This window comes from Panthera onca, chromosome A1, assembly GCF_046562875.1.
Source record: "Panthera onca isolate mPanOnc1 chromosome A1, mPanOnc1 haplotype 2, whole genome shotgun sequence".
NCBI lineage: Eukaryota > Metazoa > Chordata > Mammalia > Carnivora > Felidae > Panthera > Panthera onca.
The window spans coordinates 223,817,325-223,842,079 of NC_138339.1; the positions used below are offsets into that span (position 1 = coordinate 223,817,325).

General features: G+C 38.2%; 1 protein-coding gene across 1 annotated transcript; it reads right to left on the reverse strand.

The window, feature by feature from the left end:
* Positions 1-7,636: 7,636 nt before the first annotated feature.
* UFM1 (ubiquitin fold modifier 1) lies at positions 7,637-17,721 on the reverse strand. Its single transcript, XM_060637295.3, has 6 exons — positions 17,599-17,721; positions 17,454-17,510; positions 14,700-14,757; positions 11,117-11,156; positions 9,880-9,912; positions 7,637-8,383 (listed from the first exon to the last, which is right to left on the reverse strand). Coding segments are annotated over exons 1-6 (258 nt in total). The 5' UTR covers positions 17,601-17,721; the 3' UTR covers positions 7,637-8,315.
* Positions 17,722-24,755: the final 7,034 nt, after the last annotated feature.

Below are 24,755 nucleotides of genomic sequence, written 5' to 3' on the forward strand. Positions count from 1 at the left end.
AGCCATCGAAAGGGACCAGCCCTTCTGACAACTTGGTTTCAGACTTCTAGGCTCCAGAACTGTTTGTCAGATAATAAGTTTCTATTACGTAAGCCACCCAGTTTCTGTTGCTTTGTTACAGCAGCCTGAGCAAACCAATACTGTATATAGGCTTACAGTTTAAAATTGACATTTCTTACTTTTGACATCATCTTGCTACACTGATACTGTCACTCTAGTTATTACAAGAACAATTGCAGTTGAAAAATAATTGGAAGACACCATTATTCTACTTAGTGCTCATTTTCAGTGAAGTTTCTGAAAAGCATAACTATGTGCAGTGCCTGTATCTGTCCTAATAACACACTATTTTATATTAGCCTATTTGAACAATCTCCTAATGTGGTGCTTTGGTTCTCACCAGAAGGACTGAATGGATCAGGTCCTTGACTTCAGATTTCCTCCTGCTTCTTGGCTGGGACAGTAGTTGTGCCAAATTAAACTTCCGATTTCTGGGGGCACCGATTTCGGCTCAGGTCACGATCTCGCCGTTCGTGGGTTCGAGCCCCACACTGGGCTCACTGCTATCAGCCTGTCAGCACAGAGCCCACGTCAGATCCTCTGTCCCCCTCTCTCTGCCCCAACCCCGCCCCCGCTTGCACTCCCCCAAAAAATAAATATTAAAAAAAATTCTGATTTCTGAACACCCCCTGAGACACGTCAACACGAATTTACCCACTACTCTAGCCAGTTCATACCCCGAAATACCTAGCATGCCTTGACCTTTCCATTACCCACGGACTTTCTGATTCTTGACCAGTCATCCAGTTTAGAATTTCTAGTTCTATCTTAATTCCTGAATTCTAAGTTTTTACCTATTTTTGTCCCTCTCCTTTGGTTACTACCTTGTTTCCTGGCCTTGCCTTTTTTGTTTTACATACAGTTTCTTACCTTATCTCCAGACTCATGGACCTTGGCCTCAGGGCTCTTCTACTCTTTGCTGGACACCATTTAAATCATCTGGTGTAGCCTAAATTTTTGCGAGTAGGAAGCTGTAATGGGACTTTGTCAGGCCTTAAACAAAGGATGGGAACATCCAATCATACCTACGATGGCTGAAGTAGCTAGAAACTGCTGCCATCACAGCCTCTCTCCAAGCCTTTTGGAGCATGGAGCATGGAGCTGTGAAGGGCAGCGAGCGGGTCTTCTCCATCTTTGCATGCTTGGCAGATAAATGCCAGCATGGGGCACCCGGGTGGCTCAGTCAGTTAAGCCTCTGACTCTTGGTCTCAGCTCAGGTTCATGAGATTGGGCCCCATGTGAGATGGACCCCCCCCCCCCCCCCCCCAATCAGGCTTTGTGCTGACAGCGCGGAGCCTGCTGGGGATTATCTCTCTCCCTCTCTGCCTTCCCCCATTCATGCTGTCTCTATCTCTCTCCAAATAAATAAATAAACATTAAAACAAAAATGCCTGAATAAAGGAACCAAAGAATTTCAAATAGCTAGCTATGAAGCAGCAGGAAGAAATAGGGGTGCAATTGTATTCATGCCATCCTCCTTTTTCACTGGCTTTAACACAGAAGGGTTAACGAGGTCAAGAGAGTGAGGAAGAAGAAAATAGGCAGAAGAAGGTGGCAAGTGGGAGGCACCGGCTTTCTGGGTTTTGAACTACACTAACTCCCCAGGGCCCCAGTCAGAGGGGCCGTGCAAAGCATTGGCTAGGAGGGCATGTCCAGGGGCTGCATGGGTAAGGGTAGAGTTACATCTTCACTGCTTATTAGTTGTAGAACCTTGGGAAAATTACCAATCTCTGAAAGTTCTAGCTTTTTTTTTTTTTAATGTGTATTCATTTTTGAGACAGAAACAAAGCACGAGTGGGGGAGGGGTAGAGGGAGAGGGAGACACAGAATCAGAAGCGGGCTCCAGGCTCTGGGCTGTCAGCACAGAGCCCCATGGGGGCTTGAGCCCACAAACTGAGATCATGACCCGAGCCGAAGTCGGTCGCTTAACCAACTGTGCCACCCAGGTGCCCCTGAAAGTTCTAGCTTCTTAATCTAAAGTATGGCGAAAAGATATTATTGACCTATAGATTACAATGAGGATTCAATAAGCATGTGAAACATAAAACCTTGTGCCTAATACATGGTAAAAGCTCAATAAATATTAGTTGTCCAGATGCACTATTTTTTTTAGAAAGAAGTTAATAGTGATTTCTCCTTTATGGTTTAGGTTTAAGGCTCAAGGTGCCAGGTGGACCTTTCTCACATACCAAGAAAGCAAACAAAAAATGATTTAATAATTCAACAATAACAACAACAACAACAACAACAACAACATTTTTTAAGGCATTTTTGACACTATGCCACAACCAAAATGTCAAGTAAAATAGTCTAGCAGATAATAATGCATTTATGGCAGAAGTCACAAGGGATTAAGACCTCTGTGACTCACTCATTTATTCATTGCTGCGTAATTTGCACACTGAAGGAGAACTCAACGAGCCCTAATCCAGCCATACATTTATCTCAACAATCAGGGAGGCAAGTACTTGAGACGTCAAAATGTTTGTCGCACTGACAACAAATACCACATACAGTTTATTTCTAAACAGCTCATCAGTTGTAAATTGTGCATTTAAGACATAATTTATTAAACCCAGTGTTACACAGCCAAACAAATATTGACATGATGTATCATCACAATATGCTCTCAATAACAGTTTTTACATTGCTAACGAGTTTTGCCAGAAAATCAGAGATTTATGCCAAAAACTGGCTCTCTGTGTTTGTCTGCCAAAGTTGGCCGCTGTTTTGCATCCAAAGACAAAATTACAACACCCTCTATATCGCAGAGTAGATAATAGAGCCATAAACCTGCTCCTCAAGTGTTCACAATTCTCTTTGTTGTGTGCATATGTGTGTACACACACACACTAAAAAGGAGTCTGTGTTTATACGGATTATGGAATGTTAAATTTCTCCAGCAAAGTGAGATCACAGAAATGTTCAAAAGCAAGCAATGAAGCCCGTTCCAGAAGTATCCTTTCTCATTTTAGAAAAATATTTAGTAGAATTCTAGGAACGCGATAGCAAAACATGTAATGATTTGCAAGTTAGACTTTATGATCATAGAGCCTTAGGAGCCAATCTCATTTTGACTGGGGATACATTAACCTAACTCTTAGCTTTTTTCTTCTTCTTTTTTTTTTTAATGTTTATTTTGAGAGAGAGAGAGAGAGCTCACAGAAGCACACACTTGTGCGAGTAGGGGAGGGGCACAGAGAGGAGAGAGAGAATCCCAAGCAAGCTCCATACTGTCAGCCCAGAGCCTGACGCAGGACTCAATCCCATGAATCCTGAGATCATGACCTGAGCCGAAACCAAGAGTTGGATGCTTAACCAACTGAGCCATGCAGGCGTCCCTAAGTCTTGGCTTTCTTCACAGTAAAGAGAAAAAATTAAAACCAGAATTTTGCAGAGATTAAGGATTAGATGAGATGATGTGTGAAGTGCCTAGCACTGTGCCCAGAACGTTAAAAAAGGGCCTGATGCACATCTTCACTTCCATCTAATTACTTCTTCAGTGGATTTACAGCAAAATTTGGAAGAGCCAAAGCAAGGGAAATGAATCTTAATCATATTTCATCTCCAGTATTTGTCAATTGCCATGAGATACCAATAATCAATATATATTTGTTAAAAATAGAATGTTTTCACTTTTAAGAGAGTGATTAATTCATTTCTGAGTCAGTAAATTCTCTGCTACAAGAAGTGGTGAGAAATGTATTTATTTACCAAATATTCTAGCTAAAGAAGTTACTAGACATGAGCCACAAATAGTTGCAATTTTCAAAGTTTTCATTCTTTTATGCAGTCTTTCAATCATAAAGTACTTCTTGAGTATCTGTTATGGGCAAGATAATTAAATGTATACTTTAAATCAGAGATAAATACCATAGTTCTGTCTCTAACAATTGCTATAATGGGTGAACGTACAAAATGCAGTGGTTGCTTAGACAGTTAAACACCTAGCTTGGCTTGGGAGGACTGAGGAAAAGCTCCAACGGCTTTTAAATTCGAAGAATCAATCCTAGGTTTTTCAGGAAGACCAATGGGGAAAGTAAAGGCATGGAGGTGTGAGACCAGCACAACAGAGATACTAAGTGTTAGGAGTTCAGTGTAGCTGCATTGCGAATTGGAGGAGACTGTAAGAGAGTGATGGTTAACCTTTAATCGATGACTCTAACGAAGACCAGTTCGTGAAGGGTCTCATATAGAAAGTACAGATTTTGATTCAGTAGGATTTTGACTAGTGGAACCACACGATCATACTTCCATGTCAAGAAGCTCATTACAAGTGTGAAAGGGGAAATGGAGAGACTAGAAGCTTTTCTAATAGTATTTATGAGACGATGAGGCTTTTCGTTATACTAGGTCTTGAGCTATATTTCATAAATGGAATCAGTAGAACCTTGTGATTGGTTTGCTATGGCAAAAGAAAGGGAAAAAAGATCTAATGAGTTCCAAATACCTGGCTTAGGCAGTTTAGAGGAAGTAGCTGATAGATTGTATAGACTGCATCTCTTGAGATTATTTCAAATAATGGTTTAATTACATAGCCTGGTTTAAATGATTTATGTATCTCCTGCCTTATCAGAGTAGTTCCAGGACTTGTGTACTGGAAGGGCTTATGGGCAACAGTCTGGTCAGAAGAGCAGGTTACCATCTCATAGCTGCGTCTGCGAGATACATAAAATTATGAAAACATCAAGTGTCTCTTGGCGCTGATGAATACGGGGCCACAGTCCTGCTCCCACTACGCCACCCTAATGGAGTAGCACCAGAATCATGATTTGATGGACTTTTACTTAATGTCCTGTATTTTACCATGTTTACCCTATCAAATTTATACCACATCTTGAAAAATAATGCCATTCAGGATTACTATACACAGATTCAGTACTCTGAAATAGGAATTGAAGGCCTACACATCCCTTTTGTATTTTTAAATTTATAACTCAATATAGATACAAATTTGGTATATTGTGGAGAAAAAAAAGATTCTAAAAAATTCTCCTGGTATGATCTGGAGGGTTCCAAAGTCAAAACAAAAGGGGCTAAAATTCAGATCTCAACTACTGCAGGTCTCATTCTTTTTCTGTAAAACACGGATACTTTGGAATTGTTGTGAAGAATGAGGTAAGTGGAAATAACTATCAAAACATTTGACACCTAGATGTTCAATACATTTCTTTTGGGTGAAATGTATGTATGTGTACATACATACATACATGTGTACATATATATAATCACAAACTACAGAATATGTAAATATACATATGCATATACACACACATGCATATATATAGTTTACACATGTAATTTGCAGCTTTATAAACAGCCCTGGGAACACTTAGCAGTCAATTTAGAACTGCTCCATTAAAACAGATTAATGCTTCCAAATTCAAAAATGTCTTAAGGTCCTGGAGCACCTGGGTGGCTCAGTTGGTTAAGCGTCCAACTCTTGATTTCGGCTCAGTGATGATCTCACGGATCATGGGTTCGAGCCCCACATCAGGCTCTGTGCTGACAGCATGGGGCCTGCTTAGGATTCCGTCTCCCTCTTTCTCCCCCTCCCTGCTCATTCTCTCTCTCAAAATAAATAAGAATAAACTTAAATATTTCAAGGTCCTTGGGAAAAGACATGGTAGATATTTTTACTATCTCAACTTGGGGAGAGGGTGGCTTAAATGGGACTGAATTTTCTTCCCACTAATTTTTCTTTCAACTAATGTTAAGTAATAAAATATCCACAACTATTGCACTTGAAATACTTTAAAAGGAGGCTTACTACCGGTGAGAGACTATTAGCTAGTATCTCTGCACTTAGCTGCTAGGGAACCAAGAAGTGGAATGTATACTTTCCAAGACCTAGAACTGTGTCCCCTTGGACTTAATTTTGTCCATCTGCAAAGTGAAAAGGTGGGCTTATCATTCATTCTCAAACACAGCTGCACAACAGCAATCACCAGGACTGCTTCAGTAAACAGATATCCTTACACACCTTGTCAGATTTAATGATTTCAAAACTTTAGCAGTGGTTTCCAGACATTCGTAGTTTTAATTCTTTAGGTGGCTCTGATAATCAGTTAGGTTTGGAACCTAGACGATTACTTACTCTCTTTTGTGCTCCTGAAAAAGAACTGGCATTTGGGAGCATACACTGATTTCTAGGACCTGTGGCCATTAATCATCTTGCTTCCCTCCCCGTTTTGCAACATTTATTATACACCAGCTCTACAGGTGTGTTAAGAGCTTTAGTAATGAAGTAGCAAGAGAAGACAATACAGTTTATGGTATGATAAAATGTATTTTTGTAAGATATTAGTTATGTACCAACTATGCATTTACAAAATACGACACTTCAAAACATTCTGCATACAGAACTTACAGACCACATTTATTTAATAACAAGATGTCCAGATCCTTAGGAAAATGTATTTAAAGACTTACTACAACAAAATTTCAAAATCAAAGAACAAAAATATTAAACAAATTACTTCATGGCACAGGACATCATAAACTTGTGTAACACAGCAGGCAGATTTTGTTGTAGAAACAGGATGGAGGGATATCTAAACAAAAAAAAATTCAGGGAACGGGTATTCATAAATTTCTGGTTAACTGAAGCTTAATAATATTAAGAACCAGGGGTCTTTGAGCATCAATTTTACTTATAAATATATAAACCTCCCAAAACATTAGAAGTATATTCTCCTACCTTTACAATTCTGAATGATGTCGTTCATTTGTTAAGTATCTGACAATATCTGGTTAATTTCCTAAACTTAACTAATGATGTCACCCTTGAGATGGCGACCCTGTTGCGTTTCCTTGTACGTTTTTTCTCTAATAAACCTAGGGCTTATGACAGGAAAGATAACTGAAACACACTTCAGATAAAAACTGGTCTGAGATACTTCATTCATGAATAACTCAGCAAGTATTTATTGAAAGCCTACTACATCTCCAGGTCTCAAAAGAGCAAGACAGACACAAAGCCTGCCTCCAGAGAGCTCACCATCATGAATATCACAGGCCAAGCACTGTTTCTGAATCGCTATGAGCCTTTCATCTTTTAAAAGATTTGCATAGATATTGATTTGCACTACTGACTTACCATAAAGGGAATTCTGAAGTTGTTGTTGACACAGCCTACACTTTGCTTTCTCACTTTGTCTTTTGCTCCTTCTGACAATGTCAAGTATCTTCTTTTCCTCTTCAGTACTCTACAGCATACCCTCTGTGATCCAGGTGGCTTTTTCTGTGACATTTGCTACAGCCTTCTGTTCCCCTTCACGGCTGTCTTTTGTTCTTTCCTCCTTATTAGAAAAGTGGTCACTGGGGCTTCCCCAAGATTCCCTTCCTGACTTCTTATTCACTTGAATGACTAAACATTTCCTTAAATGTTGGGTCTTTAGTAAGTATAATAACCAGCATTTCCAATTAGCATTTCCCAGAGCTCTGTTACGAACTCCAGATCTAATACTCTCTTCCTGAATGCTATTTAGAAATATCATCCTCAGTAAGACAAGAGTTTCTTAAAGGATCCTGTTTTAAAGGCTGTATTCAAAGAGACTGATAAAGGATACATAACTCAGCAAAGGACACTTCTTTATTCTCAATTTTTACCATTACAAGTATTGGATTCTGCAAGATCATAGTTAAAACTGTTTGGTGCGGGTTATCAATTTTACGCCTAAGGGCTAGATCAAAAAAAATTCAATTTGGGGACTTCTGACATAGTTCAAAAGTTAAAAAACATAAATGATAAAAAGTTAAGATAGCTAAGTATTCACCGGTATGTCTATATCCTTTGTCATAAACCACATACAATTAAGAATTCAACTATTTTTAAATCTGCAAGTCAGATGCTATCAAGCAAACTGCCACGTACGATCCATAATCCTTTAGTTTTTAACTCAAATAGGAAGATTCAGTCAACTTTAATTTTCTAAACGATCTCAGAAAGAGTTCTCAGAAGCATCCACCACTTACAAAACACAGCTGGATAATCCATTTACCCCAAATGAACTACGTGTGTGTGTTGTGAGGTAGCAACAATAGACTATGATCTTCTGTGGAGATGGCGCCCTCTGTGCACAAGCAGCCCCTCCTCAAAGGAAGAGTCTGGATAACAGGAAGGGACAGTCGCCCTTCATTATTTCATCGACTACTGGTGTTCTCGTAGTGTTTCAAACGCTTGATTTCACTTTCACGATGATACCAATATTTATTTATTTGGAAAGGTAATCCTATGTTCCGAGTAGCAGGTATTAACAACTTCCAACACGATCTCTAGGAATAATTCGCAGTTCGGAACCGTGCTTTAGGAAAACATTTCCTACACAAACAAACAAAACATAAAGTTAGGTATTCAAAAAATGACAAGTTGTCTTAAACGTTGCAACAACTATTGTTAATACAAGAAACAACGCAGTACACAGTAAGTCGGTCTGGAAGCTCAAATATCACCAGAATCTAACTCCATGCTTCCTAACGCTCGTTCCCATTCCTCTGAAATCTTCACAACCCAACCAAATATCTGAAAATTTTAAGTAAGAAACACTAGCCACGAAAGTGCTAACACAAACACTCAGCAGACAACAATGTAATTTAAATTAACCATCGAGACTTGCTAACTGAACACACGCTAAAGTGTCTAAGGACAGAAAAAACAGTAAATCTAAATTATAAATTACCACAAATGACAAACGTTTAGAAACCTGATCTGACCTATCTCTGCTCAACTGCTTGTGGAAATTTTCTCCACGCTCCATGAAGTGTACAATTCAACTTTTAAGAGTAATACATCAGGCAACAAGTTAGAATAAGTGGCAACTCAAATTAATATAAACTGCTGAACATTTACAGAGTAAGAAAAAATAAAACCTTTAAACCTAAGTTTAAAGGCATCTACACAATAAAATGGCTCATGATTTTCGATAAATGACCTTTTTAACTTCATAACACTATATACTTAAAACTACCGATTTAAATAAAAATAATTACAATTTTAAATCCCTCTTCATTTTCTCTATAGCTGAGTTTCAATTTCAAAGCCTTATGAGGGCAATATAATTTTGTGATAATACATTAGTACTTTAGTATATAATAAACCGAACTACTACTCAAATTGAGATCACACTGATCACATCAGATTAAAGCATGATTAATTTTAAAACACTGTAACTAGACTATACACCAAAAAAAGGTACATCTGGATTAGGTACAATTAGATGCAAGTAATTAATTATAGTTAAGTAATTAATTAAGGTACAATTAGAGTATAAACCAAAAAAAGGTACATCTAAAAAGCATAAAACTACCTGTTAAAAAGTTCAGGATTGCTTTTACTCTGCTTGCTTGTTAGGACATCGACACATAGCCTTGTAGAATACTAAGCTTGAAGCTCTGAGTGTGAACTAAGTCCCCTGAAATTTAAATGACTGCACTTCTTTGAACCAGTAATAGCCAGCCCTTACTGAAGGCTTCAAACTTTTAAGTGCTTCCCAGGTGCCATCTCACCAGCACCTTATACAGGTGGGTCGAAATCATTATTCTCATAAGAGTACAATCTTACCTTCAGACTCTTCGTTCAATGTATCAAACACCTTTAACGCTTATTAGTGAGGTTTTTCTCTTGTAGCTCAAAGCATATATAGCTGACACCCACAATGAAAGAAATTATTTCTCAGATACATAGGTCAAGACTGCTAGATAATCCCTAAAAAAACAGCTATTAGCCTGGAGAAAATCTAACCAAGTCTCGTTAGAAGGAGTTACCAATTGACAGACAGAGCCCCACCCACGTCTGCATGGTTTCAGACAGATACTCACCAGCAGTCTGTGCAGGATTTACTCCTATTCCATCTAGAAAATAAGTTGTTTTATTTCTAAAGATAAAATGGTTCAGTAGTAACAAGTAGAGATTTGCTGCTACTGTGTATACAGGCACAAGCCGAACAATTTAAATCCAAAAACATGAATGACCAATCTTTCAGGTAAGTTACCCGTTGAAATCCATTACTATTATGCGTTTACATACACTGTTGGATTAGGTAAGAACATCTGTCAATGAGACGATCCTGATGAATTCCACAGAAAAGAGTTTATTCTATCACACCACACACAATGTAAAATAAAGTCAAAAGCACCTTCGATATGTCATTAATCATTTTCATATTGCTCCTGAGGCAGACAATCTTAGGCCAGAAGAGCCCACAAAATCATTTAATTCAAGTTGCGGTGACACCTGATAAAGCACACAAAGCACTTTCGTAACAACTATTCATTTGTAAATCTAAAACTTTCTCAGGAAAATAGGCTAGCTTTCTTTTCAAGCAGAGCAACACTTCAATGTGACCACAGGCAGAATGTTTCAGAGTGAGAAATTCTGTGTATCTAAACTAAATCATGCTGCTGCACATTAAACCCATCTTCTCTTATTAGGCTGTCTTAACTGTCCACGAACCATCGGCCAGCACCCATAAGTATTACCTTCTACTTTTGCAAGATAGTGAAAGCCTTCTAGCAATCTTTACTCATCTTATTTCAGTATTTTCTCGCAGGGCTAGTTCCATCACACTTCTGACCAGTACTCTAAGGTATTCAGAATTTAAACTATACATCTAACTGAATAAAATCCTCATTATTTCCGCCTTTTCTAAAAGAAATAGTGTGCTGTCAGGAAAGCAGTAAAAAGCTATAGACAGCAAAGGTATATCCCCCACCTAACTTCCCATATTCTAAAAGCATCTACAACTTATTAAACAACAACACACCTTGTTAAAAAAAAAAAAAAAAAAAAAAAAAAAGAAAAGTTATTTTTAGTAATAATCTGGCATGAAGTGGTAAGGACACAAGACACTGTAAAATGCTATACAATACCAAAAGCTAAAGAAACTGAAAAGAGCTCATTATAGACAATAACCTTGACTTCGTGTTTATAATCATGTATATCATTTATGTTGATATAAATTTTGTTTTTTTGTATTTAACTCGATTTTAATTAATTTAGCCTTTTAAAACAATTTGTATAGCTCTCAGGTAATGAAGTTTTAAAATGAATTCTTACCATTGGTAATAATTGCACTTGTTGCTGCAGGAACTTTAAACTAAAAGGGAGAAAAAGGAAAAAAAAGACTTCATACATACATGCACAAATGTATATAAGTAAAAAATACACACACACACACACACACACACACACACACACACACATATAATCTACAAAAGATGGTTAGCAAGGATGAGGTACATATAATAAATTCTATTATCCTCAAATGTGATTTGTATTTTAGGATAAGCAATGTCACCAAAGAAAACACTGTAATTTTGTTTTAGTTTTAGTGAACAGTATTATTTTCTAAATACTGCATTTCACTGCATCTAGGACACCATGGATCGCAAAATGCTTATTTTATGCAGTTAAATAACAGGAAAAACACTGTCAATGAATTTATGACCTGATGATTATCTACTCTTCCAGATTTAGATACATTACTTTTATCATACATAATTCTCTTGCATAATCAAAAATAAAAGCAAAACAATTGCTCAGAATATTCCTAAAAGTTATTTGTAGAAATAGTAACGTCAAATAAATGCTCTCTTGTGTTTAATGGAAGACCAAAGTTCAAATTCTTTCCTCAAATTCTCTGTATTTAATGTATTGCTGACTTAAATTTCACAGGATTGCAATAGTCTAATTATGTCACCAGGAAATAACAACTAAGTTCAATTTGGTGTGCAGGTGATGTCAGGTAGACAATTATGTGACTGCCACTTGGCTAATAGTGACAGGAAGACTCTGCTGATCTACTTCCAGAGGTGTAAAAAGGTGTGTTTTCTGAATCAATAAAATGTGGTATGGAACTTATTGGTAGCTAAAGGGAGAATTCTTCCCTTAATGTTCTGGAGACCAGTAGTGGTCAGAATGTGTTCATATACTCATAAGTTCATTCATTTATCTAACAAATATGTATTAAGCACTTCTATGCTATAGATTAGTTTTACAGATATTACAGTTGAGTTTTGTGATCAAGTAAGTTTGGAAAACACTAAATTAAATAATATAGTTTATTTAGCTCCAAGAAGGAAATGGTGAATGAAGTGTTTCCCACACTCTTTCACTGATTCTAGGTTTTCATGGGTTTGTTTGTTTTTGGTGGTTTGTTTTGGTGGTCTGGGAAAAATACTCTAGGAAATGCTGTTCTGGGTATTTATAATGGTCACATATGCATAGTTAAGAAAAAAAACTAAATGCTTATTGTAATTTATAAATTAAAAACTGAATGCTTATTTTAATTTATAAATTAAAAACTTAATGATGCATAAGGACAACAGCCTACTACTGGATCACGTACCTAATAAACACTTAACTTTACTGTCCATATGGTACATTCTTAATTGTAAATGTCCTTTCCAGAATTTAAAAAATTTAAATAAACCTCACTTAAAGTAACTTCAAAATATGCTTTAATACGTAAATATTAGAACACCTCAGGGGTGCCTGGGTGGCTCAGATCGTGATCTCACGTTTCGTGGAATTTCAGCCCCGTGTCGGGCTCTGTGCTGACAGCTCAGAGCCTCAGACTACTTCAGATTGTGTCTCCCTCTCTCTCTCTCTGCTCCCCACCACCCCCCCCACCTCACTCTCAGTCTCTCCCTCTTTCTCAAAAAATGAATAAACATTAAAAAAAATTAAAAATAAATAAAATAAAATACCTCAAAACTTATTTACAGAGATTGTAATACTTAATAAAAATTTGCACAAATACCCAAATCAATTACAGGGCATCTCAGATTTCTAAAACTTTAGGTATTACAAAGTTTTAGTTACTCTACTATTTGTCTGAGTCTTAGATTATGTCCATTTTAAGATAAGCTGTGCATTTTTAGTTATATCCATATAGCAGCAGCATATTTATGAACATTACAAACCATAATTTTTCCCTTCTTCAGAATGCAGAAACGACAGTTAAGCAGTTAATCTGGGGCAACAGCACCCGCGATATAAAATTCAGCAACTATTACGTTCGTTCTACATTACTGACAAGTTTTCTTCTGTGTGTAGGATGTACTCCATGCTTCTAAGTTTTCATTTCTTTTCTTTCTCAGACCCTCTAAGTCTGATTTAGGATGTTAAAAGGCTATTCTCAGTTTTTGACAACTCACTACTTAGTTAAATTCATTCTTGGTTATTCTGGGGAATTTTCTTATTTTTTAAAGAGATTTGACTAGGGATTTAAAACAGACTCTCAGTTTGTCAAGTCAACTCTTGTTCTCACTAAAAGATCCTACAATGTCTTATCTTGTGAAAGACGTTCTCGTTACTGCTTGAAAGTTATAACCTTTTTAAATGTGGAACATCCATGATTCCTAATAGTTACAAGGTATCTTAAAACCTTAATAAATATATGCAGCTGTGTGAAGTTTGTAAGTGTATTTTCTATTGCATGTCTGTTATGAATTTATACTTTCACCAGAAGACCAAGTTCACAACAATGCCTGTGCCTTACAAAGAACCACATAACTGCAAAACACAAGAATAAAATATTAATTATAGCTCAAACGGATCTACTTCTTAAGGTCCCAGTTTGTGGGATCTGCTATACCCCAGGACCAGGAATATTTCCTACAAGTGATCTGTGCAGCAAAAAGTAACACTGATGCTGTATTCACATTTGTTTCCTACTTTTATTTTACTTATTCAATATGGGTGAAGAATAGATTAAAATGGACTGCAAAACAAGTACTACCACTTTTCAGTTTAATTCTGAATGAGTGATAAATGATGTCAGTGGTCCCTGACAAGACCAGCGCTGACAGGCTGGCTGATCACCCATGAATAACAAGTTCAGGGCAGGATTGAGGAGCAAGCTGATTTCTTACTTAGTTACTAAAATTATTTTTCTGTGACCATAAACTTTTTTGAGATTGTGAATCAAAATGTTTGGATTTGAGTTACTCCAGATTTGTACAGAACTTTTAACTTCAAAAACTATTAGTAAATGTTATTATATTTTTATTCAAAATCACTTAATTAGATAGAAAGGACAGATGTTAACCACTCTCATTTTGCAGATTATAAAATTTGAAGAGAAGAGAAACTGAGAGGCTTGCCCATGAGTTAAAATACGTTTACAGAATGCCGTGTAAAATAACGTTGCTGTTTAAAAATATTCCCCTATTGGGGCACCTGGGTGGCTCAGCCCATTTAGCAATCGACTTCAGCTCAGGTCATGATCTCGTGGTTCATGTGTTCAAGCCCTGTGTCAGGCTCTTTGCTGACAGCTCAGAGCCTGGAGCCTGCTTTGGATTCTGTGTCTCCCTCTCTCTCACAAAAATAAACATCAAAAAAACAAAAAAAGAAAGAAAAAAAAATTTCCCGATCACCAAACCTTCCAATTTCAGTAAAACTTCTCCTGAATTTCCAATGGTTGCATTAAAATACATGTGTCGATTTAACTCATTCTGTATCTGTGTCTTAACTTCCACTCCATTTACATCTGGTAAGTTGGGCTTAACTTTTTGATACCATAAACCTAGTAATGAATTCACACAGAAGTGGCAGGTCAAAGCGCATGCAAAACATAAAGACTTTTGAGAGACACTAAGCTGCATTCCATACAGGTTGTTCCAATTTCTATACTTACTTCCTCTGCCGCAAACTTTAAGACTGCTGTGAAAGGTGTACTTTCAGGAACACTAAGTCTGCAAAAGAAGAATTAAGAAGAATTTTTTAAAAAGCTCCTGGACAAAGCGGTCTAGTGAGGCTAAAGGCTGTCTATTTTGATTGTACATGATGTTCACTAACTTTACTATTTTTTTTAGTCTTTATTTAGAGACAGAGACACAGAATTCGAGTGGGGCAGGAACAGGGAGAGAGGGAGACACAGAATCCAGAGCAGGCTCCAGGCTCTGAGCTATCAAAACAGAGCCCAACACGGGGCTCACAAATCGTGAGATCATGACCTGAGCCGAAGTCAACACTTAACCAAGTGAGCCACCAGGCGCCCTTAAGTGTCCAAATCTTGATTTTGGCTGAGGTCATGATTTCAGGATTCATGGGAATTCACTGCTCTCCACACTAACAGCTCAACATGTAAGCTCTCTCTCAAAAGAAATAAATAAACATTAAAAAAAAGTTAAATATTGTTTTCCTACAAATTTTAAGAATTTCATTTAATGGTACCCAAGTACTAGTTACCCTTTATTTTGAAAAGAAACCAGAATAATTACCCCTACATACACGTTATACATATTTTACAGACACACACACGTACATGTATATATTATATATACATGCACACTACATACACACCGAAGAGTAGGTATGCCTATTAAATCCATTCAGTTACCCATATTAACTGAACTGGTACAATGTTCCAGGCACTCTTACAGATACTACTACTGTCCTACTGTCCTTTCCCCCTCCCTTCTTCTCACTTTTCTTCTAGAATATTTACACATGGATGAGAATAATCCAGCATAAAGGGAGAAACCAAAGATGATGAGAGAGGGATCTCTGGAGTCTATCTACTTTAATCTTGAGAAGACTAAAATAAATGAGATCCAGAGCCCAAGAATTACAACAGCTGGCTTTTCACAGGAACAAAGTCATGTTTTCCTTTGTAATAAGATGGTGGACAGAAACTATGGGCTTATACATACGAGTAGGTTTTGTCCATGTGGTGATGGAAAGATGAATTTTTTCTGATGGCTTCAGAAAAAGGAAAAATAATGTAGAAAATGTGAATAGAGGGGCGCCTGGGTGGCTCAGTCGGTTGAGCGTCCGACTTCGGCTCAGGTCACCATCTTGCGGTCCATGAGTTCGAGCCCCGGGTCGGGCTCTGGGCTGATGGCTCAGAGCCTGGAGCCTGCTTCCGATTCTGTGTCTCCCTCTCTCTCTGCCCCTCCCCCATTCATGCTCTGTCTCTCTCTGTCTCAAAAATAAATAAATGTTAAAAAAAAAAAATTTAAAAAAAAAAAAAAAAAGAAGAAAATGTGAATAGAAATTTCTTAAAAATCCTTGCAGAGAATAAAGGAAAACAAGCAACCTTGGGACATGTAGTACAGTGTTAGGTACTACTGGGCACAGTTAGGAACTTTACATCAGGCTAATTGTGTAATTTCCTCTAAAAACATTCAGCTACACACAGAGAACACAGTGGTTGAGTTCAGACTCGGCGTGTCACCAAGCAAACCGTACTGGGAAGACGAAGACACCAGAAGTGATGGGAATGGACCACCAGGGAGTGACTAGACCACGGCCTCTAGGAGAGTAAAAAGGAAAGGAGTGGCGTAAAGCACGGGGGAGAGGGTAGTGACAGATTTAGAAAGAAGTCTGATCAGTGAATTAAAAGAAACATTTTTTACAGAAGAGAGATACAAGCAGAGAGTGTGGTCAGCCACAAGAGAAGACTTGAAGGTGCCACTTTAGAGCTGCAGCAGTTACTGAAAATCTTAAGGTGCCAGGTTGTGGTCATGAATATTTAAGACAAGGTGGGGAAAAAAAAAAAAAAAAAAAAAAAAAAGAAAGAAAAGATCCATCTGGAACTGAAAGGATCCAAAGAGCTTAAGGCCAGAAGCTGCATGGGTCACAGGTAACTAAATGACTCAGGACGATGACAACTGTTACTGTTCAGTGAGGTAGACCCTGATATTGATTGCATTAAGTATGCTTAAAATCCTATTGAAGTCTTGGCTTTTGCTGCATTTTATGAGGCTCTTTGTAGCAATAACCTCAATAAGGTTTATCGAAAATCATAATAAGTTCCCGGCCAGTATGTAGTTCAACCTGGGCCAAACCATCCTACAACTGCTAAAGGAGAAAAAAGGGCCTCGCATGGACAAACTGCCCGGGTTCTGCATTTGCCACTCCTGCTGATTATTCTTTACTAAATCCCAACATACGGACTGTATGATTTGAGGCTCATTACTTTGTGACACCCGATGGCTGAGTCACTCACACACTGGAGATCAGCAGTCGGACAGTAATAAAACGTTCAAGTAATTTCCGAATCGGGATTGGGTTGTCTTCCCTACTTCCTGTAACAGCTGGTCAAAGTGGTAAAAGGCTTTTCCAATCATGAGTTGACAGGCACTGTTTAAGGACCCCAGCAGATCATCTGAAGCCCGTCTTCAGTCCTCCCGTTCCATCGCCCAGCCGGGGAGTCCCTAGAGAGGTCAACTATCGGCGGAGTCGTTCCCGTCACACAGCCCGGCGGCCTCGCGTCCGGGCGAGCTGACACTCGGAGGACCGGGCACGGGATCTCTCCTCTCAGGCTCCAGGAAGAGCGAGGGCGAGGGCAAGCGGCGGGATGCAGCCTGCTCGGGTGGGAGAGGATCTGAAAACTCGGACCCAGCCAGCCTGGTCCCGCCCGGCCCGCCCCGGCCCCGCTACTCACACTTTGTAAGGCAGCCGGGGGTCCGACGTCAGCGTGATTTTAAAGGAAACCTTCGACCTGAGGAGGAGATCCGGAGACAGTTAAAATCGCGCAGCGGGACCAGAGATTGGGATTGGGATTGGGATTGGGGTCAATAAACACTTACATGGTGGAGCCGGTCCGGGGACCTCCCGCCAATTCCGCCGGGTATCCCACTTCCTCCGCGGTGGCGCCGTCGCCACCTCCCCATTCAGGGCCACGTCTCCCTCCGCAAACCGGGGGCCTCCAAAGATGCTGTTGTCCAAGGCACTGCCTGAAAATGGGCTTCTGTTCCTCGTGCTAGGTGGAGCCTCCAAGTTACAAAGAGCTACTGTTTTTGCACTTAAAGCTCTAAGACTAAGGAAGGGATGGTATGGAGGAAGAATTTTCTAAATACAGTTATTTTCTCCTGTAGTTTCAGTCGGGCAATGTAAGTGTGGGCAGAGGCGGTGGGGCTCTAGGTCCCAGCTGGCAGGATGGGGCGGAAGTAAGGGCAAAGAGTAGGAGGGTGCAGAGCGACGAGTCCCGAGGGGCGGGGAGGTGGGCGGGGTTGGGAGGGCGGTGTTCCACCAAGCTGCTAAAGCAACCTGTTCGCGGAAAAACTGGTGTGACGAGTTCAAGAAGCTGGAATCATCGCCCCGCTTTAGTGTTAATATTCTTCTGTCTTTCCAACAATTCAATACTGTTACATCTTATATTTCCATTTTTTCCCCATTGCACTTTACAATACCGACGTCTGATTAATTTCAACAGACAAGAAAGTAATCAACTTGGTGAGAAAGACTAGATCCCTGAACTAGAAGAACTTGGATTGTAGGTGGGAAAAGCAATCCAAGAACGGAATTCCAATAGTTTGTTGTGTGATGTAATATGATTACACCAGGGAGCTAGATTGCCGATCATCAGCATATTTATTCAGTTTAATAACAAACTCTGAATCCTTTCTATGCAGCAGGTACTAGAGCTAAACGCCGGGGTTGCTGGAATGAGTTAAGATAGGTGCCAACCCTCTACAATGTAACAGAACTTCTTGTATAGTGAGGACAAAGACTGTATGTCCTCTAAAATTTACTACAAATCTAAGCATCTGTGTTTGCAAAATAAACATCCCTTTCACAATGTCTGTAGTGCCCTATTTAAGAAATATTGCAATGAATGACAAAATAGGAAACAGGTAGGTACTAAAATAATGAGGAGGTCTAGTTTATCTTTAGGATATTGTGTTAGGTTTTTTAAGGAGAGATATCCAAGAGAAACAGGGAAGCAACTGCAATACGAATGTTAAACACCAATTTCTTCTTTGCCATAATTTTGTTATCAAAGTGCTCTTCCGTGGGGACATCTCCAGGCAGAGAGAGTGCTGACTCTTGACTTAGGAAAGAAAGGCTTCAATGGTCTCATGATAGTCATTGTCTTCTTCACTTATAAAAATGTGGATCTTACCATAGAGAGATAGAGGCAAACGTTGACTGATAGATTTGGGGATCCGCAGGTATAGCATTAATAGCTGAAGCTATGGGATTATTTAGTATGACTAAGATTTTTGAGAATAGCAATAAGGAGACACTACTGATTCTGTCTACCTGGTGTCAGATAGTCAAACATTGAAGAGATCTGAGTTCATACTTACAGTCTCTAGTTCTAAGAATACATGTCATGTAATTTTAAACAATATTTGCAACTTGCTATTTATAGTTTTGTTTCTGTTCATGTATAAAAACATGTGGCAAAATCCTGAAGAGAAAAACATATTTTGTTTAGACAGTATGACTTCGGTACTTATATTCTACTGCCTCTTCAGAAAACATATTAAATATATATATTTTTTTACCGTTTATTCATTTTTTGATAGAGACAGAGAGTGAGTGGGGGAGGGGCAGAGAGAGAGGGAGACAGAATCTGAAGCAAGCTCCAGGCTCTGAACTAACAGCACAGAGCCCAACGCGGGGCTCGAACTCACCGGCTATGAGATCATGACCTGAGCTGAAGTTGAACGCTTAACCAACTGAGCCACCCAGGCGCCCCAGAAAACAATATAATATATCAAAAGAACAGGGGGAAAACACTGTGCTCAAAAAGATATTGAAAAACACCTATTCCTAAATGTCTAGTATTCTTTCCTGCCTCAATACCCTAACTCTCTTACCCATATATTTATCTCCTCAGAGTCATAGCATAATTTCTAGAGCCTAATGAGTTTTATTTTTCTTGATACGAGAAAAGAAATGATAAATAGATTCATTTTTACTTACTATCTTTTGTTGTTGTTTTTTTTAAACTTTGCTACGGCATTTAGCAAAATTTGGCAAATATAACAAAAGAAGAACCTTATTTACTGCAACGTTGACATGCTGAGGTACATTTAATGACTGTAAACAAAAGCAAACTCTGGATTTTAGGAGGTAATTGGCAAATGCAACATTTTAAGACAACAAACAGCATAAATGGCCTAATGTGTTTTGGAAGGAATCCAATTTGTATCATGTAGAGGCAGAAATGATTGTAGAGTGCACAGTGTGACCATATTAGAACTCATTAAATATAAATGAAACATATTAATGTTCTGTTTGAAAAAGCATATTAATTTCTCATTAAGATTTGGTCACTGAGACACTTTGAAAGTATTAAAACCAGTGTCACATATTAATTATATAAGAATTGTATCAGGGGCTCCTGGGTGGCTCAGTCAGTTAAGCATCTGACTTTGGCTCAGGTCATCATCTTGCAGTTTGGGAATTTGAGCCCCACATCTAGCTCTGTGCTTACAGCTCAGAGCCTGGAGCCTGCTTCAGATTCTATGTTTCAGTCTCTCTCTGCCCCTTCCCCTCCTGCACTCTGTCTCTCTTTCTCTCTCAAAAATGAATGAAAAATTAAAAAAAATTACAAATTGTATCATCACAGGACCATAAGAATATATCAAATCATTGATAAAGGTAAATATACAGATAAAAATAATATGTTATTACTATAATGGCAGTGGGTAAATTCTAAGTCTACTATAAAAGTCCAAAAGAAAAGAATTAAAAATAACTATAAATAATGTTAATGGATACATAATATAAATAGATGTAAATTGTGAAAACCAAAGCAAGAAACAGCCAATGAGAATATTCTCTTACATTTTCATAGCATTTTGTTCTTTTTAATGTTATTTTGAGAGAGAGAGTGTGTGTGAAAAGGGAAAGGACAGAGTAAGAGGGAGACAGAGGATCTGAAGTGGGCTCTGTGCTAACAGCGGACAGCCCGATGTGGGGCTCAAATCCATGAACCATGAGATCATGACCTAAGCCAAAGTCAGATGCTTAGCTGACTGAGCTACCCAGGCGCCCCATATTTTGTTATTTTTGAAGTGGTTTTACATTCACTGCCTTATTTGATGTTTATGATAAACCATACAAAGCATTCAGAATGGAAACTATTATCTTTCTTTTAAAATAGGAAGATAGGGCATGTGGGTGGTTCGGTCGGTTAAGCATCCAACTCTTGATTTTGGCTCAGTCATGATCTCAGTTGTGAGATTGAACCCCATGTCCAGCTCTATACTGACAGTGTGGAGCCTGCTTGGGATTCTCTCTCTCTCTCTCTCTCTCTCTCTCTCCCTCTCTCTCTCTCTCTCTCTCTCTCTGCCCATCCCCTGCTTGCACTCACTCTCTCAAAATAAATAAGTTAACATTAAAAAAATAAAAATGAGAACCAAGAAGAGGTATGGTTAATCCCAAGATCACACGCATGGTTTGTGAGAGAATAGAGAAAAAAGGAAAACATAGTTATTGATATCTCTTTACAAAATTTATCCTAATTTGATCCTATACGATGTTTATTTATAGTATCAATTATCTACATACAAATCATTGCATTGATAAATTCATTTGATGAGCTTCTCAAGGAGTTCTACTCAGTTTTTATTTCCAGTACTTAGAATAGTATCTGGCATATAGCACTACTCAATCACTATTTTTTAGTGAATTAAGATTAACTTAAAAATGTTAGAGACTGGTAATGCGTCCTAATTGCAGTCGTGTCCTTAAATTTTATTACCTACAATCCTAAATGCTCTTAATGTAGTAGATTATGCATTTTGATTCTTGCATTGTTCTTGAGGCTTATCTATTCAAAGGACAGGACTACTCAATTTAGTGCTACTGGTGAAAGCTGAGGTTAGACAAGGCTAATTAAAGATTCTTATGCAATATGATGATGTAAAGCCATTCAAATAAAAAAAAAGTGTGTGAATATCCTCACGTGTTCCCTCACCATTACTTTGTGTGACCGTGTTTATTCTGAGTCAGAGACCCTGCATTAGAAATCCCATTATTGACCCTTCTAGGAGTGTATAGTTCTTCGGGATGAAGGATTGCTCTTTGATATTAACCTTCCTTGCAACTTTCATGGTGGTGGCGTGTAAAGCGGGGTAGTGAATGAACTAATGACAAATTGCCATGGGGGGGTTCTGGGTTTGGTCTGTACAGGGCAGGGAAGCAAGTGTTCTACTTGGTGCAGATATAAATGGCTCGTTCCTGTTACCCTCGTCACATCTTCATGTGTTCTCTTCACCCCCTGTAGCCATTTGAGCTGGTGACCCTTGGTGTAAATAATATGATTTAGAGGAAGCATTCGTAGTTGTAATTCCATTGGCCAGAAGAACCACATGAATACTTAAAATATGTTTTGAAGTTATAATGTAGAGATTCAAAATCTTAAAGGCCCAAATAACTATGTGAAAACCTAACCTATTGTCCAAGAGTTACGTCATGAAGAGGATTTGCTTTGAAAAGTTTGACTTGATAGAAATACTGTAGATACTAGAATGATCTAATCTAAATTATTCTAAAATTAATTGCTACAGAATTTAAGTGTTCCAAGTAGCAATTTTAGAAATCTTGCTAAGGGCATCAGCTGCCTGCTGTGACCACATTGTCATTGCCTGCAATTCTGAGTGCCTTTTAGGTATGTCTGTTCACATTGGTTTAGTTGATTCTATCCAAAATCTACACTAATTCCTTTAATATTTCCTTTTGTTCTCATTCACAGCTTTCTCTTGCTTTCTGAGGCATTAGAATAACTTGTATCTTAAAAACTTTTAATTTTTTAAAATTGTGTGTGTGTGTGTGTGTGTGTTTGTGTTTTATTTTTTGTTTTGGGTTTTTTTGGGGGGAGGTTCTTTTTTGGGTTTGTTTTGCTTACTAGTTTAATGGTGGACTTATGATGATAAATGAACAGGTCACAAACTTGTAATTGATAAGGATTTTTTTCCAGAAGCTATCAGACTATTATAGAGAAGTAGAATATTTTTCCTGTGTCGTAAGCAGTAATCGGGAATATGATCTCCTTCATTTACAGGAGAATGAAATATAGTTCCATCTACATCCTACTTATTTTGTGACTACCAAATAAAATTTGCTCATAAAGTTTTATTTTTCCTACCAGCAAAAACAGTCATTACTTCCTAAGAGATTTAGTATATCCTGGCTTTTTTTTTTTTTTCCCCTTTTTTTTGGTCCTGACTCATTGTTAACATGAACTTAAAATTTCTGTTACAAGAAATATATGCCATTCTATTAGATATTTGCATAATGTAATTTTTCTCCTGCTCACTTCTAGGTCTCTTCAAATAATGCTCATGAATATAGTAATTTTAATTTAACTTCTAGGTAGCATAAATGTTCAGTTAAAGACATATCCAATATATCTTGTCATAACATAAAATTCAAACACTGTTCATAATACATTAAAACATTTCTTACAGGAAGCATCATATGGAGTGTTTTATTTATAAACTAAGTGATATCAGAGAAAAGTATTAACTTCGATGCCAATTATAATGGTACAAGCTTATTATTATTGTCCACCTTCCTGGACTATTTCTCAATCCTCAGGTTATGCCTCAAGAGCTATTAAACACACATTTATATTTCCACTTGTATTAATCATGTTTTCTGTTTTCCATATTCTGTGATATTTTGACATCTTGAAAGTCTTGCTACTCATGGAGCCCTTTCAGAGCTAGCCAATTCTTAAAGCTAGCAAAGGCCTCAGCTGGGAGCACACCTCTCATCTACAAACCGGCCAATCCCCAAGAGCCTATACCCCAACCAACCCCTTATCCAGCTCTTAACACACCAGCCACGGTATGCTGTGCCCTAAATCAGCCCAGGTACCGGGCAACTAGAGACGACCTTTATAGCCCAAAGTAGCTAACTCTAACCTGTTTGCCCTACCCTGCCTTGCCTTTCCCGTAGAATCCCAATAATGGCTCTGGCCTAAGCTTTCTCCCTTGCTCCTGCTTCTGCCTCCTGCCCCAAATCTGGTATTTTCCATGTGGTCCTGCATAGCGTGATATGTCTCCTTCTCTTGAGAAATGTAGTAAAAATCTTTCAATGACATTAGCCTGTCCATGTCATCACTCAGTCACCTCTAGAAGTTAAAATCCTATGGGCACAATATTGGGAACACTGTTTGCTAAATAGGCTCGTTTATATTTTCTTTAGTAAAGGAATAGCGTAGTTGATTATCTGGTAAAATTTCCAAACTGGATTTCAGAATGGATTTCAAGAAAGTATAGTGTTAACAATCTCTAATGCAGCCTCTTAATTTTCTGTGAAAACACTGATGAAAGAAGGCATAACACAAAACGGGAGTGATGACTGCACAGCAATTTCACTGGATACCAGTCAACAGTAAGCATTCTGCTTTTCTTAAAGATGTTGCCTTAGTCACAGAGCTAATGGGGGTTACAATGATAAATACAACCCATGGTTTGTGCCTGCTGCACGTCTAAGCCAGAAGATACAAACAGAAGCAATAGGAGGGGGGCTTAGCCCATTCTTCTATTTTTTCTTAGTTGTTAAGGAGTTAGCTAGGTCCCTGAGCATTTAGTTGTTTGATGTCTGTACCAACTGTCAGTTATAGAAATCTGTCCCCTCTGCTGCAATGTTACTATGTTTTCTAAAGGGGTGTTTTCCTTGGGAGAGTAAGGAACCCACATATTTTCTCTCCTAATACCAGCCCTAGAGAAGGGATTAGTCTCTCCTACCTCCCTCATCTCTGATTTGAAAGGTATTTGCCTCTATTTATTTCTTCTTTAAAATTGTTAGCTTAATCCTACAATTGGTCCAGACTGTCACAAAAGATAGGGGGAAAAATGCATTGTTTTCAGGAAGCTTCTGTTTTCAGCCCTGTAGTATAAACCATACCTAAGACAAGAGAGCACAAGGTCCTAGCTAACATCTTAGAGGAGAAGAAGGGAGAGTTAGGGGGAAAAAATAACAAATAGAAAAACCACCA